The sequence below is a fragment of the Acanthisitta chloris genome, unplaced genomic scaffold, assembly GCF_000695815.1.
Source record: "Acanthisitta chloris isolate BGI_N310 unplaced genomic scaffold, ASM69581v1 scaffold11776, whole genome shotgun sequence".
NCBI lineage: Eukaryota > Metazoa > Chordata > Aves > Passeriformes > Acanthisittidae > Acanthisitta > Acanthisitta chloris.
In genome coordinates, this window is record NW_008677642.1 from 1,182 (window position 1) to 19,592 (window position 18,411).

Consider the following 18,411-nt stretch of genomic DNA (forward strand, 5'->3'; position numbering starts at 1 on the left):
CCTTGTTAGTTTTATTACTAACACCCGTTATTGAGAGATTTAAAAACTTTTTAAACAAACATTTATCTGGCATGTAAATGAATCACCCAAATGTGTTTGTTACCTCAATGTGTTTTTGAAGTTATTTGTGAAATACTATGTTCCATTTAATTCCAGTTTAGGAGATGTTTAGGCTTTGAAAATCAGTGGGATTGTGAGTGGTGTCTTCCAAAAGAGTAACATTGGAAGTGGAAGTTTCCTTCTTCATGAAGACAGCTACAACCCAGAGCATGCCCTGCATAGGTCACAGCTCCTAATGGTGTAAAGGAAGAAGACACAACACAATGTTTTCTCAGTTTCTGGCGTCTTCTCCCTCGTTGTTGACACCATCAAAACAAGTAACTGTTTTTATCCAGATGCCTGTTTCATACAAGCTCAGTCAAATGATCCCTTTCTGTCACGCAGTCTACTGAATGTAGCAGTGATTTGGATAGAGGGAACATTATCCCAGCTGTGCAGTCTTGCAGGCTTCTGAGTTCCCTGACAAAATCACATGCCACTACCTTCCTTAGTGGCAAAGGGTCACAGACACAGAAGTTAAAATGCTGTTGCAAGTCTCATTTCTGTGTCATCGTGAGTCACAGGTTTGTGTTACTGGGCAAAATCCTAGTGTCATTGCAGGGGGAGAAAAAAAACCCAAGCATTTTGTAGGAGGCTCCAGTAGTGGTGATCTTTTCTAAAATTATGTATTTTATGACCAAAAAAAAAAAGAAAAAATGCATCCACAGTAAATTTTCATTGAAAGCTTTTAATGAAACACTTAAACCCTCAAGCCTGGGTGCCCTTCCTCCTCTTCAATTATGCAGTTCGGATAAATTATAAGCAGTTATAGTTTTCTAATTAAACTTATACGCATCATAAGGCAGATGCATTGTGTTATGAATAGACTATAAAAATAAATGTTTTTGTTTAAACAATGGCATTGCATATAAAGCCATAGAGAAAGTTTATGAACAAAAAAGCCCCTTGTATACCAGTGAACAGGAATGTGATCTCACAGGCTGTGAGGCTGTTTTGATGTATTACAGTGGCTGTGGTCCCGCAGCACGTGTTTTCCTGTGAGAAACATTTCTGTAGAGGTGTGCATCCTCTCAAATCAGTCATAGTTGAAAGTGATGCAACTTCAACATTAGGATTAAAAAATCTGTGTAGATTCCCTGATATTTACTTTAGAAGGAATAATCTACAAAAACCGAACCATATTTAAGGTAAGTGTGTCCTGTGTTTTGTGTTCACAAGTGGCAACCTACGTCCTAATTATTTTTTCTTGTTTTAATTTTAAGAAGACTGGATTTTTTTGCCACTCTTACTTTCCTAACAAACCATCTTGTCCCATGAGTTGCTTTTCTTAACAAACCAACAATTATGAGTACTTGTGACTGCTTAGATACCACTGTGCTTCAGATATTTCTTGACATGTACAGGATAAGAATCTGATGCAAGGGATTAAGTATGGGTAGGAGGAACACAGTGGAAACTCAACATCTCAACACCAGCAACATCTCACTGAGCGCTTGCCCAGCCTGGGCACGGGAGCTGATACCAACTGCTTCTGGAGTTGAAGATGCTGTGTGACAAGAAGTGGGCTAGGTAGAACCCACACCTGGGCAATTCACCGCGCAATGTCCATGCTCTCACTCTTGCTTCCTGCTAAGCTGCTCAAACTTGTGTTTTCTCTGGATAGACTTTTTTTTGGAGCATTTTTTATCAGGAACTTGCCAGCTTTATTGGGGTGAGAAGTGTGTTGTAATTTTCTAGGCCAGTTGCAAAAAGACCTCTTTGAAGAGAACTTTTGCAGATGATCAAAGACTGTTTTATAGGTATCGAGGGAAGAGTGGGGCATTTCACAGCTGAGTAACCCTGTGGCTTACTATTTTTATGGGGTTTAGACCTAATTGTCTTTAAGGCACCTCATTCCTAATATGGGCATATTTATTATTTGGAATATAAAGAAAAGAAATTAATTTCATGGCCATAAAACTTGAAAATAACCACTAGAATTGGAACTTGCACCCAGCATACCCCTTCTTGGTTTTATTTGACAGTTTAAAAGAAGCAAGTATAAGCTGTTGCAGTCCAATAACATTTATCTCAAGAGCTGTAATCAATGCTCACTTTGTTATGTTGATCATGTTGTATAATACATGGGCCTAAAAGCATCTGAAATCTGTGAGCTGTCTTTGGCATTGTGTTTCTCATTTTTCTTTTCTGTCTTTCCAATTTGCTAAGTTTGCTGGAAATTTCATATAAAGACATGAACAATTCATGCATGGAGAACATATTGACTTCTGTTTTTCACTAACATTCATTGACCTTTTGGGTCAATAAATTTTGAAGTTGACTTAGGAAGTCAATATGCCTGATTTTAATTTAGATTAAGTTTTAATCTGATTCAGCACTCTGCTTCCCCTTTTATAAATAAATTTTTTAAAAAAGCTTATAGCAATTTATTATTAAAATATATGTCAGCTAAGAACTGTTTCCTATAGGTGTGGGAATCCCTGGCTAGAATATTTTTTTTTCTGTATTCCCAACGCAGCATTTGAAAGTGATGTTCCAGCCTCCCAGTGTGTACTCTGTCCCTCTCAACTGTTCCAACATCAATTGTAGAAAATGATACAGATAATTAAACAAAACTATGTGAATTTCAGGAGCAAGTGTTTTCCATCACGTTGGAATTTCACCTTACATGAGCAAATTTGACTTAAATTACATTTCCATCTGACGTTATTAATTCCATCAAGGAAGCTCTGTGTAATATTAATTACAGATACCAATTATATTATTTCATCTTTCCTTTCCATTGAAGCTTCAATAAAAATTCATCAAGTGAAGGACATGATTATCATAATAATTTTTAAAATCCACCTCAACTCTCTTACCACATACACACAAAAATTGTTAATAGCATTGGAATCATGCATGTGAGAGTGTACTTGTCAAAATTTTGTGCACAATACATCTGTAAATAGAAGGGATGGGAGCATTTTTGGTTTACTGCCATGAATGCTTTCCTTTGAAAAAGTAATTTGGCAGGCTGGTTCTTACAGAAATCAGTACAATGGTATTAGCTTAAAATTTTTGTGATTTTTTTCAATCTGCCCAGCCCTTTCAAATGATATTACCACTGGTGAAAAACCACTCTGATGTCATTTTAAGTAGTTGTAGTTTGACCTTGTGGAATTTTGACATTGCAGTATGGGTAGCTGTCGCAATGTCACTTTAACTTCACTTCATAGAATTAACAAAAAGAGCCTTGTTGTTTTTCAGTGGGGAAAAAAAATCAGAGAAATTATCAAATGCTATTTCAAACTTCAGCAATGAAGTACTAGGGAAAACAATGGTTAACTGTGAGGCAATGTGTCATGCTAAGATAGCAGCCAATAGCTGGCAGATTCTAATAGTAAAATTGGAACTTCAGCAGCCCATAAATCCCAAGTATCATCTACCACATTTGGAGTACTAATTTGAAAATATAATAAAGAAAAGCACTGTAAATTATAGTGAAAATCTCTTTGAGAAAAGATCTGTAGTCTATGTAGAGACAACATTCTGCACTGATTTTAAGTGCTGGTATTTTTTTAGCACTGGCACTCTGGGTCTGCAGTACGTGGTGGTTTAGACTGTAGGGACAATCCTCTGCACTTAGAATGAAACTCAATGTGTGTTTGTCCTTGCATTTAATTAGTACAGCTGGTTCTTATTCCTGATCATGTAACCCTGGATGTATTTTTTTAGGAACTTGGAAGTAAGGACAGAAAAATGGTGCTGCACATGTAACAGCTCTGTAGAAAATTCTGCCTTCCCATTCGTAGCCGCCAGACTGTTGAAAATCACCAGTATATTTGCACAATGTATTATTGTGCATAGGCCATGAAACTGCTGTCCTGTCACTTGCCTATGCACAAATACCTAGTCGTACATTCAGAGTATCAGCACCTTTGCTTTGACCTGGCCCTCCATTGCTTGGTATTGGCATTGCTTTGTATTGTATTTGTGTAATGTATTGGCATGTAATTGCTTTCACCATTGAAGAAATTCCTTTTACAACTTCCATTTTGAATGTATACGGTTGGCTAGTTATTCTTTGTTTGTATTGTTCATTTTCACTTTCTGTTCAAAACTGCATGATAACTAGAGCTAAGAAACAATCTTCAAAGGGAATCCATGTTATTAGGAGAAATGTTACAGTTTTTCTCTTTTCTTCTAGGCATTGATTTTAAAGTAAAGCCAGTAATGTATAATGATACAAGAGTGAAACTTCAAATATGGTAAGTTTTTAGTTTGTATCACAAATGAGAGCCAGCTAAATTGTGTTACAGCATGAAAAAACTTACCTGCTGTTAATTGTGCATCTTCCTAATGTGCAAGTGTTCCTACTAGGTAATTCTAAAACTTGAATTTAGCCTAGGACAACATATTTTTTGCAGCAACTAATGTAAGTTAAAGAGAGGGTTGCCATTAGGTTGCTTTAACTATAAAACTTGCACCATACAACCAGTGCAGATGTGCAGTCCTTGTTAAGTATATTTAATCATACAGGGACATTGAGGAGAGTGACAAAGCAAGAAACTTTTACATTTAATTACTCATCAAATGCATATTCAAAAGGGTCACCAAGAGAAAGCTAGTAAGATGAATCTTTGGGAATGTGAACTGTCTTTTGGTTTGTAAGTTTTTCTAAAGGGTATATAAAACTACTGGCAGTTGTCTCTCCAGGCATCCAATACTGAAGGTTATCTATATTTACCAGTATTTACTCAAGGAGTAACTCTGTACCTGAATTATCTGACCAGTATTAGATCTGCAGTTATTCCATCTCAGGTTTTAATGTAATAAAGTCTTGAAGGCTTGTTTACAGTTTTTTTAAGATATAACTGTGTAGGAATCTCTGCTCCCCCAAAAAGTACTTTGACTTTTTCCTGAAAACTGTCTTCCATTTAAATCACCTTACTGTACATGTCACAGTTTACAAAGGGCTTGTGAGAATATGGGGATGTCATTTGACAACCCTGGGATACACCACTAGTGACGGGTCTCCAGAGTGTAGTTGGAGGCCTGTCACTAGTGGTGTCCCCCAGGGTTCCTTACTGGGCCCAGTTTTGTTCAACTTATTCATCAGTGACTTGGATGAGGGGACAGAATGCCTTCTCAGCAAGTGTCAGCAAGTGCTGATGACCAAACTGGGAGGAGCTGCTGATTTCTGAAAGGGCTGTGCTGTCCTTCAGAGGGTCCTCAACAGGTTGGAGAGATGGGCAGAGCAGAACCAACTGAAATTCAACAACGGCAAGTGCAGAGTCCTGCACCATGGGAAGAATATCCCCAAGGACCAGTACAGGCTGGGCACTCACCTAATTTAAAGCAGCTCTGCAGAGGAGGGCCTGGGGGTCCTAGTGGATAACAACCTGTCCATGAGTCAGCAGTGTGCCCCTGTGGCTAAGAAGGCCAGTGGAATCCTGGGATGCATTAAGAAGGGTATTGCCAGCAGGTCGAGTGAGGTGATCCTGCCTCCCTACTCAGCCTTCATGATGCTACAGGTGGAGTATTGTGTCCAGTTCTGGGCTCCTCAGTACAAGAGGGACATGGAGCTCCTGGTGAGGGTCCAGCAGAGGGTGATGGAAATGTTTGAGGGACTGGAGCACCTCACTTATGAGGAAAGGCTGAGGGAGTTGGGCCTGTTCAGTCTCCAGAAGAGACAACTGAGAAGGGGATATCATTAGTGGATACAAGTATATGAACGGGAAATACCAAGATGATGGAGCTAGACTCTTCTCAGTGGTGGAAACCAGTAAAACAAGAGGTAATGGGCAAGAGGTGATGCACAGGAAGTTCCACCTGAATACAAGGAAGAACTTCTTTACTGTGCACGAGTCACTGAGCACTGGAACAGATTGCCCAGAGAGGTCATGGATTCTCCCTCACTGGAGGTATTCAAGAATCGTCTGGATGCAATCCTGAGCCATGTGCTCTGGGGTGCCCCTGCTTGGGTAGGGATGTTGGACCAGACGACCCCCTGTGGTCCCTTCCAACCTAACTGATTCTGTGATTCTGTGACTCCTGCAGTGCTTGTACTCCAGGGGTTTTTTTAATCACCTATGTTGTACTGATCATAGTGATTACGTATATAAAGAAGCAGTGGTGTGCTTGATGATACATTCAGACTTCAGCCATTGGTTTGGCTTCCCCAGTAGAACTGTAGCATTCAGAATAAATTTCCAGTGTATTTCTTCACTGCTTTGTCTGGCGCCCAGGTTTTCTGTCATCCATATCTTTTCTTGTTCCTTTCATGTTAGGGTTCATCAATCAAAATTTGGGCAATACTCCTTAAAATAAAGTGATTCTTCTTGGGAGTTCTGCAGTTTGATCATCTTTTTGTTTCTTTGTGCGTATGATTTATTACAATTTCTTCCAGGGATACTGCTGGCCAGGAACGATTCCATACACTTAGTACTAGCTATTTCCGTGGTGCACAAGGCTTTGTTCTTGTATATGACATCACAGATCTGAAGAGTTTTCAAAGTATAACAATCTGGATGGAAGACATATATGAGGTAAGTATATTTGTCAGTGGTTGATCTCTTAATTAAGGTAATTAATGTGTTTCTGCACTTGTTTTAAGTGACTGCATGAGATGTATGTTTCTCACCAGAATTTATTGCATTTAACTCAGCACACAGTACAATAGTAGAATTACATCATCTGAAACTGGAATACAATGTCTATTACCCAGGACAAGCCCATGGTGATGCAGGAGTGTTTTCTGAAGTACTTCTAAAACATAGCTTCCGATCCAGCTCTGTGCATGCTGAGTTATGGTGCTTTTGTCACTGGTGTAGCTATGCACAAGTCAATCTCCATGAGCTCGTCCCAGGATTTTAATTGGCTTCCGTGTCAAAGTTCTATGTCACAGTGTTTTCCCTGTCCTAATTTTGTTACTTATGTAAGAAGATGGTTTCAAGAGGGGGAGCTGGGGCAGGAAGCTGTTCGGTTCACTCAGCTGCCAGAAACACGTGCTTTCATGTGACATAGGAAGTGATTCAACAGGACACAGCTGCCAGATGGGGCATATGTTCCCTTCTTCCAGCTTCTGAACATTGGCTCCCACTGTGCTGCTTCTGGAGCCTGTCAGAGCCCTCTGTGGTTCACTCTGACTTTCTAATGTGGTAGAAAATTAGCACAGGAAAAAAAAAGCTGAATGGTTTTTCTGCTCCATCAGTGAGTTTAAGAAGCTCATAGAAGGGTCTGACGCTTCTTGGAGTTGGTGCAAGATGAACAGGTAGGAGTAGGAAGGTCAGGAGAAGAATGTGTGGGAACAATGTGAAGAGAAGAATCAGGGAGGGAGGAGTGGGCAAGCCCTTAGACATGAAATCATTCAGCTGGCGGTAGCCATGTATCCCAAGTTTTTATTGCTAGGCCTTTCTTGATGTGTTCTCTCTTAGGTAGAGGCAGGTCAGTTTTAGAATAGATTAGTTTAACTGGAGGGGACATAAGTGATCATCTCGTTCAGTGATCATCTAGTCCAGTTGCCTGACCTCTTTAGGGCTGACCAAAAGTTAAAGCATATTATTAAGGGCATTGTCCAAATGCCTCTTAATTTGTCTTGGGGAATCAGTCATCTCCCTAGGAAGCCTGTTCCAGTGTTTGACCACCCTCTTGGTAAAGAAGTGCTTCCTAACACCTAGTCTGAACCTCCCTGGTGCAGCTTTGAGCCATTCCCCCATGTCCTGACTCTCGATACGAGGGAGAAGAGATCAGCACCTCTCTCCTCTTCCCTTCCTCAGGAGACTGTAGAGAGCAATGAGATTGCCCCTAAGCAGTAGCATGGAAGTTTGTATTTAGCATGCTTGTGTAAGTTACTGTGCTTGTGTAAGAATCCAAACAAGGTAGTGCTTTTTGTTGATTAAAATCAAGTAAACATTGAGGGCAGGTTCTTTTAATAGTCTTGTGATTTGGTGGGAATATAACATGATGGATGGGAGAGTTCATCTTGGGAAAGTGGGCTTGAAATAAAACCATCAAACACATCATTTTCTCTCTTCACAGCTTCAGTATACAGCTGAATTAATGAACTACACATGGTCATATATCCAATAATACATACATAGCATATCTTGTGCTCTTGGTGAAACATTACATTTACATTATCTCATTATTAAGAACATTACTATGGTGACCTAGTACATCATTATCCTTGACCCCAGAGCCATCTCAGAAGTATTGGTGGCAATAGAGCCTAACTTTAGTAATGTGTTACAATGGGGATTCGATGACACAATGTTCTTACTGACTTGTCGGAACACACTTCAAACTAACACATCTGTTTTTATTATTTTGTTAAGAAAATCATGTGCACTTCTTAGGCAAGCAAAAGTCACAGCTAGATAAGCTGCTGGTTGTACAGTTTCATGGTTAACAAAGATTTAACTCAGCACACAGTATTATAGTAGGTTTACTGTTACTTGAAGCTGAAAATGTAGATTATCCATATATATCCATTTATATCTGTCTATCTATGCATAGATCTATATATCCATATGTATAAATTTCTATGTAAAATACTGGTCTGTCTTCGCACTGGCTCCAAAGGGGTCAATTCATCCTGTCATCTTTAATTAGATCAACAGGATGATTGATTCAGTGGGCTACAATGCACAACCATAAACACCGAGAAAGTATCAGGACTGCATGGCTAGGGTGGAGGCAAGGATGGGACTAGCTCCTGCAGGCTTAGATCTGCTTGAGTCAGTCAGGAAATGACACCTGCACGAGCCTGCTGTCTGTTTGTGACACTTAAATGCTTTCATGTAAATATACTCAAGCTATTAATATTTACACTGTTTAATCTTAACCCCTGAAGGTACTTTATTAGTTTAAAATTTAAAAAATGGAAAAGTACTCAATCTAAAACAATTTCTAGGAATGTAAATTGCGTGATTGATTGTACCAATCTCAAAACTAGCAATTAGTGTTGTAATAGAGCTAGATAATAATAAAAAATTTAATGTAGTCCTAGTGGGATATCAATTTCTGAAGTGTCTTGGTGAAAATATATGTGGCCATTCATTGCAAAAGAAATGTTTTTAAGCTGTAACTGTTAAAACACAGGGCATTTCATGAAAATTAATTACTTACTGGAGGTCAGTGACATTCCCTGCATTTGCTTTGGTCTGTGAATACAAACCAGTATTTAATTCCCCACAAATGCCCAGAATCAAAGTGGCCATTGCTACAGCATCCCTTAAAATGTGCAAACATAGGAAAATGTAAATATATTTTAAAAAGAGAAACAGATAAAATACAGGTTTTGCTAAGTACCAGACTAATAGGTAATGTAAAGCTTGCACCTGAACCAATCAAACAGGAATTTTTGAGACAATTCAGTTACTACATTATGCTTTTTTTAATTCTTTGCACATAAAGATTTTAAACAGAAAGATTTTTAAAAGTCTGTTCAATGTGCTAAGCCATTTTTACAACAGTTGAAAATAACAGTCTAAGCAATTTAGCATTCCTAAAAACCCCATTGATTTTATGAAAACTGGCCAGTCGGTGCAATTACAATCAGATTGGCAGCAATGTTCTCATTATATTTCAGTTATTTTAAGTGTGGAATACAGCAACTTTCCTATTAAAATGAATTATTGTTCAAGGAATTCAAGACACAAATATACTGCCATATCTGTATTGCTGTAAAATTTGTATTCAGAACTAGAGGAAATTAAGTAACATGACTGTGCTTAAAAAGCTTACTAGAAAAATATACACACTCACAGATTAATATCTTAGGACATTATTGGCAAATCCAAAACAGATATATTTGATTTGTAATGCATTCATTAAGAGCATGTTAATTGCAGGAATATTACTTTAGAACCTCAACTCATTTTTTATTTGTAGGGTTGCAGGTTATGTCCAATTTATTAAAGTGTTCCTCTTGTCTACTGATATGGCCTCTAGCTATTCTATGCAACTGTTCTCAAAGGCTGATTCAGTTTGACCTTTGAAAGGACAAGTAACTGTGTACCAAATCCATTTGCAAAAAACACCCCAGTTCTTTCCGGGATGTTTTGAGCAAGATTCCAACTAACACTGGCAAAAAAAGTTCCTCACAATAGAGTGGTCAAACGGTCAAACATATCCAGGGACAGTCTCGAGACACTTACAGCTCCATTTAACAGAGCCTTCAACAACCTGATCTGACTTTGAAGTTGGCCCAACTTCAAGCAGGGGGTTAGACCAGATGACTTTCAGAAGTCCTTGCCATCCTAATTCACTCGATGATTCATGCATGGCCTCTGGGTTTCCTAAACCTGTTGACACAGATGGTAGGTCCCAGTTTTCTTTTACGTACCTTGGACTGGTTTTCATTGTGCTAGTGTCCTGGTGTGGCTGTGAAGGTGACATTACCAGTTCCTAACAATTATCTCCACGATGTAGATTATCTGCCAGCACAGAATTTTCTGCATGAAATTATTTTTCCTCATGTTGTAGCAAGTCTTGGTGACAATTGTTTAGTGTTCTTGGAATATATTAGCTTACTTTTTGTCTTACCTGAAGAAGTGACCTGAAGAAGTGCTTTACAAATGTAAATTAGTTTCACTTCAAACTCTTCCGAGGTTTTCTTGCTCAGATGGGAAAGCTTGATGTCAAAAGATCACGTTGTTCCAGTTCATAGATGGGTTTGTTGTTATGGCTCTGATTAGAACTTAAAATTCTTGTTCTTGTCATTTTACTAAATCGGTTTATATCTAATCCAAGATTGGTTTTCTGATAAATTCATTTATCTACTGGTGTCTAAGTTTGCTAATACATAAACAAATCCTATCATTCATGTAATTCCACTGAAGTCCTGGAAACCAGGCATTTGTAACTGAGGTCATAAGATGGCACATAGAAAAATATATGCAAAGAGACATGTATGGGAATCATAACACGAACACTGCCCATGTGATGCTGTCAAAGAGATTGTGATGACAATCTATTCCAAACAAATTGCTCTTGAATATTACAAAGGGTAAGTTTCTAGTGTCATTGTCTAGTGAGCAGGAAGAAGAAACTTCCTAGCTTTATGGCCTTCTCCAGCTCTGTCTTCATCTTGCTGTTTCATAGAATCATAGAATTTTAGGGGTTGGAATGGACCTTATAGATCATGTAGTCCCAATGCCCCCTGCCATGGGCAGGGACACCTCCTCACTAGACCAGGATGCTCAACGCCTCATCTAGCCTGGCCTTGAACACTGCCAGGGTTGGGTCAGCCACTACCTCCCTGGGCAACCTGTGCCAGTGTCTCTCTACCCTCATAGGAAAAAACCTTTTCCTAATATCTAGTCTAAATTTCCCCTCCTTCATCTTGAACCCCTTGCCCCTTGTCCTGTCACTGCAGTGCCTAAGAGTCCTCTCCAGCTTGCCTGTAGGCCCTTCAGATACTGATAGCCTCCTATGAGGTCACCATGCAATCTTCTCTTCTCCAGCTGAGCAGCCCCAGCAGTCCAGGCCATTTCTTATTCAAATCTCATGTGTGTATCGTCTTCAGAAATGAAAAATTACATTATTCTTCCTCAAATACAAGCTAATTAAGTATCCCCATAGTATATGTATCAGGTATGGGTTTGCAGGTTCACTGTTTGGATCTACAAACCTACTTTTGTTGCCTTTGCAAACTGCTGTCAGTGAGTATCAGAATCATGCAACCCTTCACAGCTATACACTGGAAACGGGTGGAGGGCCAGGGTGGTGGTTCTGGAAAATGTGTCACTGGACAGATAGTTTTATACAACAAGGAGTCTGGATGAGCTTGTGATCATGGCCAGTTTGCTGTGGGGGAGATTGAGGCCTGCCATTCATGGTAAGGTCTGTGCTCACCATTTGAAAAGTGAAGGGACAGTTTCCTCCAGTAACCTCTAAGTACAGATACAATGTAGTCCTCTTAGCATGAAGGTGTCTGCTGCTTTTGATACTCAGGTACCTAAGTTCATAGCAGTTTGGGAAAACGAGAACTACAGAAAAAAGAGGACCTAACATTGGAAATAAAACCGAAAACATCCCCAAACAAATTACATACAAAAGGGATGAGCAAGATATTTTCCATTTTTCATTTTTGATTTCTGTTAATAGCCACATAGTCAGTGACTTGGCTATTTGCCTGTTTGGGTGCCCGGGCTAGGTGAACATTAAGCAGTAGGGTGAAGGGCGTGGGTGCGTGGCTGCAAAAGAGAACATGGTGTGCGGTGCCAGAGTGCACTGTTCTGAGTCCAGTGTGTGGCACTGCCGAGTGTGAGGCTCTGCCGCTGCTCCCTCCCGTGGCCACTGCTCAGAGCAGCTCCTGCTGCCACCAGATCCAGCTGCTGGGGAGTACAGCAGTGGAAAAACCCTTTTGCCAAAACCTGCTGACTCCAAGCTCTGCCAAACATTTCAAAACGCTTGGTCAGTCTCAATGAATCTCTTGGCTCCAATTTTTTGAATGCAATATACTGCTGATCTTTCCTTTTTTGGACACTTTTAGAAATATTGTCTAGGTTTTCTCCAAGTTCAGATTATTTTAAGCTTCAATAAAATGTGAACTTTGAAATGTTAAAACCCAAGGAAAAACTGAGAGAGTGAACCAAAAGTCTGGCATTTTTGAGATGCCAAAGCAAAACATATTTTTTTTTAACCTCTCAAAAACCAAAACCCAAACAAAAACACAATTCTTTTTGCATTAATGAAATTGATGACATTTTAAATAGTACTTTCCATGGCATTGGGAAAATATGTTTCCTGGCTCTATCAGCTTACTGAGTGCTGACTTGCATAATAGCATTTTAACAGCTGTAAAGTAACCATCATCTTTTTAGCTATAGATTTTACATTTGGAAAGCTTATTCCTGGGCTATAAATAAAGAGTATGAAAATACACAGCTTTTGGAAGCACTGAAGAGCCCTATTTTTGGCCAATTCAAATTGGTGTATCTCTGCAGTTTTTATGCCAACTGAGCACATGGTCAAACTTCTGTCTAGTCATATTGACTTAATTTTTCAAGACTTCGTCTACATAATCAGTTTTCAGAATTTAAAATGGACATAATTTTGGTGTATAATCTTTAGTTTCCTAAAACCAAGAAACTAGAAGATACAATCTTCAAAAAAGGAGTATTTTAAGTGCTTTGGCGGAGGATCCAGACAAAGTGAAAATACATTAATATATTGATGTAGAAATAATAGTTATTTGCAGAAATAAATACTTAGTGATTGGTAATACTGATAAATAGTTCCTGAAAGTCCTGGTACCTCTAACCTCTTTTAAATTTTGTTGTTGTGTGAAGCTGTTTAGAAAGAACATTCCTACTGCAAAACATTTGTACTGTTTCTACAGAAATAAAGTTTCAGGATGAATTCAGTGGTTTTTTTTACATGCAGTATGCAAGTATTTCCCTTTGACCTTTAGCTTCAGAGTAGAGTCAAATGTCACTCGTAAAACCTTCATCAACATGCAGTCTTCTTCCAAATTAAAAGTTGATTATGTGATGAGATAAAATTGTCTATTTACCCTTTCTTAGGAACTGGTGTATGTGATTGACCTTAATGAGTAAAGCTCCAATGCCTTCTTAAACTGTCAACATTTTGGTATATTAATCCAGGTTAGACTGATTCATTATTTTAGGCCTGTACTTCATAGTCTTATGTTAAGTTTACTTCATTTTAATATGACACTGTCTTGAACATCAGCTGTGGTTGTGAAATAAGATTAGCTGACTCTAAGAGGAGAATGGGTTTTAAAAAATGAAATAGGGTTCTTTAATAATAAATCGTGCCTATTGCTGTATTCTTCAAAGGATGCAACTTAGTTGTAAAAGTACAAATAAACTAAAAATAATGATTCTCTCATCCTTGAATGAGTAGAGGTTTTTCCTTGCATTTTTCTGAATGGAGGGACATGTGTACATGTGTGTGAGCTCTTGGCAAGATGATTGTGACTGATTCTGTCCTTTGGTAAAGTTAAAGAAATGAAGACTTTGACAGAGATCAGAGGTTTCATCAGTGTCCCCATAGAGAGATCTGCAGCCTGAGACCAGGCTCTTTGAGTCATCAGAGAAGCTGTGTGAGCATGTACCTTCAGAATAAAAGCCATGGCATCAGACCACATTAGCTTCAATTGTCCCTAGATTGAGGCCTTCAGCTTCCTCCATTTGAGTACCAGAAGTGGCTTTAAATATTATGATTTTCACAACAAATGTCAGTTTTCAAATTCCACATGCTCTTGCAGAACTGTTCCCTTTCCTTGACATTATTCCAGTCACATGTAGCTATAATGGCTTATCTTAAAATAACACTGATGTAAAGAACCCAGTGCATTTCACAGTCATCATGGACGTGAGTGGATTAGAGGAACAAAGGATAGAGACAAGGGCAAAAAAGTAGATTTTTCTTCCTTTTGGAATCAATGAGGTTTTTAAATTTTACTTCATTAAAAATCTATTGCCTTCTTCTGAGTGCCTTGGAATAATCAGACTTTTATGTTGAGTTTGAATACTTTGAATGTAATTTTACTGTCTGTGTGCAAAAGTGAAGCACAGAGAGGTGCTCTTTCAGGTGCAGCAAATTCCTTCCTTCTTACTTGTGAATACTGGATGTAGACTGGAGTCATATGCTAATCCATGAATATATTACTTTAGGGAGGGCAGTGTCTGTGAATTCGGGGCATTTCCAGTCATTTTAAAGCCTCCAGATGGAGCATTCATCAGAAGATGGTGACCATGCACCGTATACTTTATACCTTATGAAAGGAGTTGGAAATTATGCCTGGCACTTTGAAGTGGCTTTTTTCTGCTCTTTGCAACCTTGCTGTTTTCCTCCTAATCCCAGTAACTGGTGGAAAATATTTCCACATATGAAGGTCAGGACAGAATTTAGCCTTTACTTTCAAGGGAATGAAGTGTTGAAGGTTGGTGTGAGCTGAAGGTGAAGGGCTTTTGTTGTTTGTTTTTTTCTTACTTGACACTCATTAATGCTGGTTCTCTTTTAGAAAGCAGGTGATGAAGTGGACGTAATACTGTTGGGCAACAAGTGTGATAAGGAGTCAGAACGTGTAGTGCCAAAACAGAAAGGAGAAAAGGTATCATGGGTATTTTCTTTGGGTTCTCCTGAGTATCTTAGTATGTGACGGTGAGCTTTTAAACTGAAAATGATAAAAAGCTCCTGAATTCCAAAAGTTCTATTAGGAATTGCTCTAGAAGAACATTAATGGAGTTCTGGAGGGTTGGGGTTTTTTTTTAGCATATGAGTAGAAATACATTAATTCCTAGCTGATCTCTTTAGAATACTGATTTTTCTCTTAAAGGTTAAAATGTACTTTATAAACATTTTAGATGCTACAATAGAAATCTTATATTTTTAATTAAAAATATTTTAGAGTTGCATTTTCAGAGTGCTGTTGTAATGTGGAATATTAAAATACAATGCATTCAGCACAATTTTTCTGGTACCATCCTTCAATGATCTTTTTGCTATAGTCTGCCTATAAGGAATTAGTCTGGCAAAATGATCTGCATTGTCTATGAATAGTCTTAAATAAGGCTGAACATCCATCCCCCCAGACTTAAGTCTGTATGTGTCCTACAGCTGAGACTACAGGATAGTTTATACCTGCTGACCAGGGGAAGAACTGTTGTTAAGTGGGGAGTGCTGTTTTAAGGGCAATGGCAAATGACTCTCACTGAGAACTCGTGAGGGAATTCAGGAGCCATGCTATGACAGAAGCAATTGTGATAATGGCTAAATATTGCAGGAGAGTGTGTCCTATATACCAGTAATGGTGCTACTGCAGACTGTATGCATCTGTTGTCTGGAACTTGGAATGAGCCCTCCTATTATGCTTTCAGGCATGGTGAGTCAGGCAGGATGTCTTGTGTTGAAAGAAAAGAACACTGATAACTTTTTGCCAATTATATAATCCCAGATTAGGAAACTGTAACAAACAGCATTACCTTCTTGACAGCATTACAAACAAACTCTTGAAAGTTCATTGTTCGTATGCAAGACGCTTTCGATGTTAATGTACATATCTGTGTACAGGGAATAAGGTTGCTGAGAAATACACGTGTACTCTCACACAAAGAACACAGTGTCAGAAATCTGAAGAGTCACTGGATGCATGTGCACAAGAGGGCAGTAGTAGGGTTTTGCATATGGTATTAACTGTGACGTTTTCTGCCTTCTGTGTTCTTAACCATGCAATCAAAATTTCTCTTAGTGTAGTATTTTTCAGAAACAAATCATTACTTCCTCCCCAGTGAGCCTGCTTTCTAGATTTCCCCTGTGTTCCGAGGCAAGACAACTCTTCAGTTCTACTATTTCTTCTTTTAATATGATTTACAAGTGCTAAAGCATCTGACTGAACTGAGAGAGTTAGTAATTGTTCTCTCACTCCAAAGAAAAAAATATCCTTATTGAAGAGAAAACAGTTTGATACTAACTCTGCCACATAATACTTCATACTTATATATTACATTTTACCTCATATGAGCTGTAAGTATTGCTCTGCTCAGTATCTTGCAGAGAAGAACCCTATATTCCCTGGGAATCTTATCATCTGTGTTGGCACATCAGTAAAAATCTGTCACAGCTGTGTGGCCATTGTATACCACATTATAGACTAATTTAATGCTGAGATTTATTTTGTTGTTTTCTCTTGTAATTATGTAATTTGATCACTCAGAAATTGATATATATCATTTTAATACTGTGAAGCATTTTCTTGTGTTAATTGCTTCTTATTCACTTCAACAAAAGTTTTGAGTCAACCTTCTTGGGCTCCTCCATTCACCCCCCCCAAGCTAATTATCTTTTTTACTGAAAAATAAATAAAAATATTGAAGGTGTATGACTTGGTAGAATATGGCAGTTGTTCTAACAGAAAGAGCAAAGTAAAATTTTCGTCCTTTTTTTATTTTTTTTTGCTTTTGCTGTCTTCATAGCTGAAGCTGATTTGTAGCTTCAATGCTAATTTTACATGTACAGTGCAAATTTAAAAAAATATTGCACAGTTCTAGGAATATTTCAGCCTGATATTTCTCTCTGATTCAACACTAAGAAATCATATCAGCACTTTGCTAGGAAGTAGCATATTTTGAGTTAAAAGAAATGAACAATTGGAATTAAGTTTTATCTTAAGCGATACTAGCATTACTTATTTTGTTATTGTAAGTAAGATATGAGCTTATTTCAGTCAAGAACTCCGAACTGGTCTTAAGGAAGACATATTATATCTTTTCCCAGTAGCATAATTCGCATAGGTTTGTAAATGTATTTAGGTATTTTATTTATGGATCTATTCAAGATGCTCCCAAAGGAGAAAAATAGTGCTTTGAATGTGCAAGGGAGTAGCCAGAGCAGTGGTCAAACCTCCAATTCCTTTAATACTGGACTGGGGGAATTTTAGCTTTAGAGGACTTGCTTGCCACAATACTTACCAGTGTGCAAGGTGGATTGAATTAACACATATATTAATCTTCTCTGACCAGTGTACACCTATAGAGAAAATGGGGGTGCATTGATAGGTGTAGTAGGCAATATAGTAACGTGATACAGAGAAGGCTGAAGTACTCAAGGTTTTTTGATTTGATTCGATTTTCCTTTTGCATTGGTCTTCATAAATAGAGCTTGCTCTCAGGCCTCTGCAGGTACTGGCATGGTTTGGGAAGGAGTAGGTCAGTCAGCATTGGACAAGTTTGGCTTGTGAAAGTCAGATATTTCCATAGACACAATGAAGTTCACCCAATTATGCTGAAAGAGCTGGTCAGTGTGACTGGGGCCATGGTCAGTCAACTCTGAAAAATTATGATATTCAGATTTCTTTTGACTAGAAAGATGCCAGCATGACACCTATCTTTTTTCAAAAGGCAAGGAAGGAGGTTCAGGGAACTGTAGTCAGTCAGCCTTCCTTCAGTCACTTTGTTTGCTGTCTTCATTAGTTATCTGGCTGATGATAGAAGGAGATTTGCATGTGACATGAGGTTAAGGGGTGTGACAGGCACACCAAATGAGAGAACACCAATTCTGTGGGACCGTGATAGACTTGAGAACTGGGTCAACAGAAACATCATGAAGTTCATGACGTGCAGAGATTTGCACCTGTGATAGAATAATCCCAGGCATGAGTCACTGCCCTGCTGCAAAGGATGGTCAAGTTACTATGAACACCAGCTTGAATATAAGTCAGCAGTGTAGTCTCATGGCCTAAAAGCATGCTGGGCTGCATTAGAAGGGTTATGGATGGTAGATCATGGGAGATTAATTACCCCACACACACACTTAGTGCTGGCAAGGCCACATGCAATTTTGTGTCCAGCTTTGGCTCTCCCATTTCAAGAATGGTGTTCAGAAACCGCAGATGGT

At 38.6% G+C, this 18,411-nt stretch overlaps 1 protein-coding gene across 1 annotated transcript in view; it reads left to right on the top strand.

Annotated features, from left to right (window-relative positions):
- Window positions 1-4,249: 4,249 nt before the first annotated feature.
- The window catches only part of LOC103804011 (ras-related protein Rab-10-like), a gene marked incomplete at its 5' end in the record, with an annotated part of 26,216 nt that continues 12,054 nt past the window's right edge, over window positions 4,250-18,411 (top strand). Inside the window, 3 exons of the mRNA XM_009076598.1 lie at window positions 4,250-4,310; window positions 6,452-6,590; window positions 15,041-15,130. Of these exons, the coding sequence (XP_009074846.1) occupies window positions 4,250-4,310; window positions 6,452-6,590; window positions 15,041-15,130 (290 nt within the window). The remainder of the gene's footprint in view (window positions 4,311-6,451; window positions 6,591-15,040; window positions 15,131-18,411) is intronic.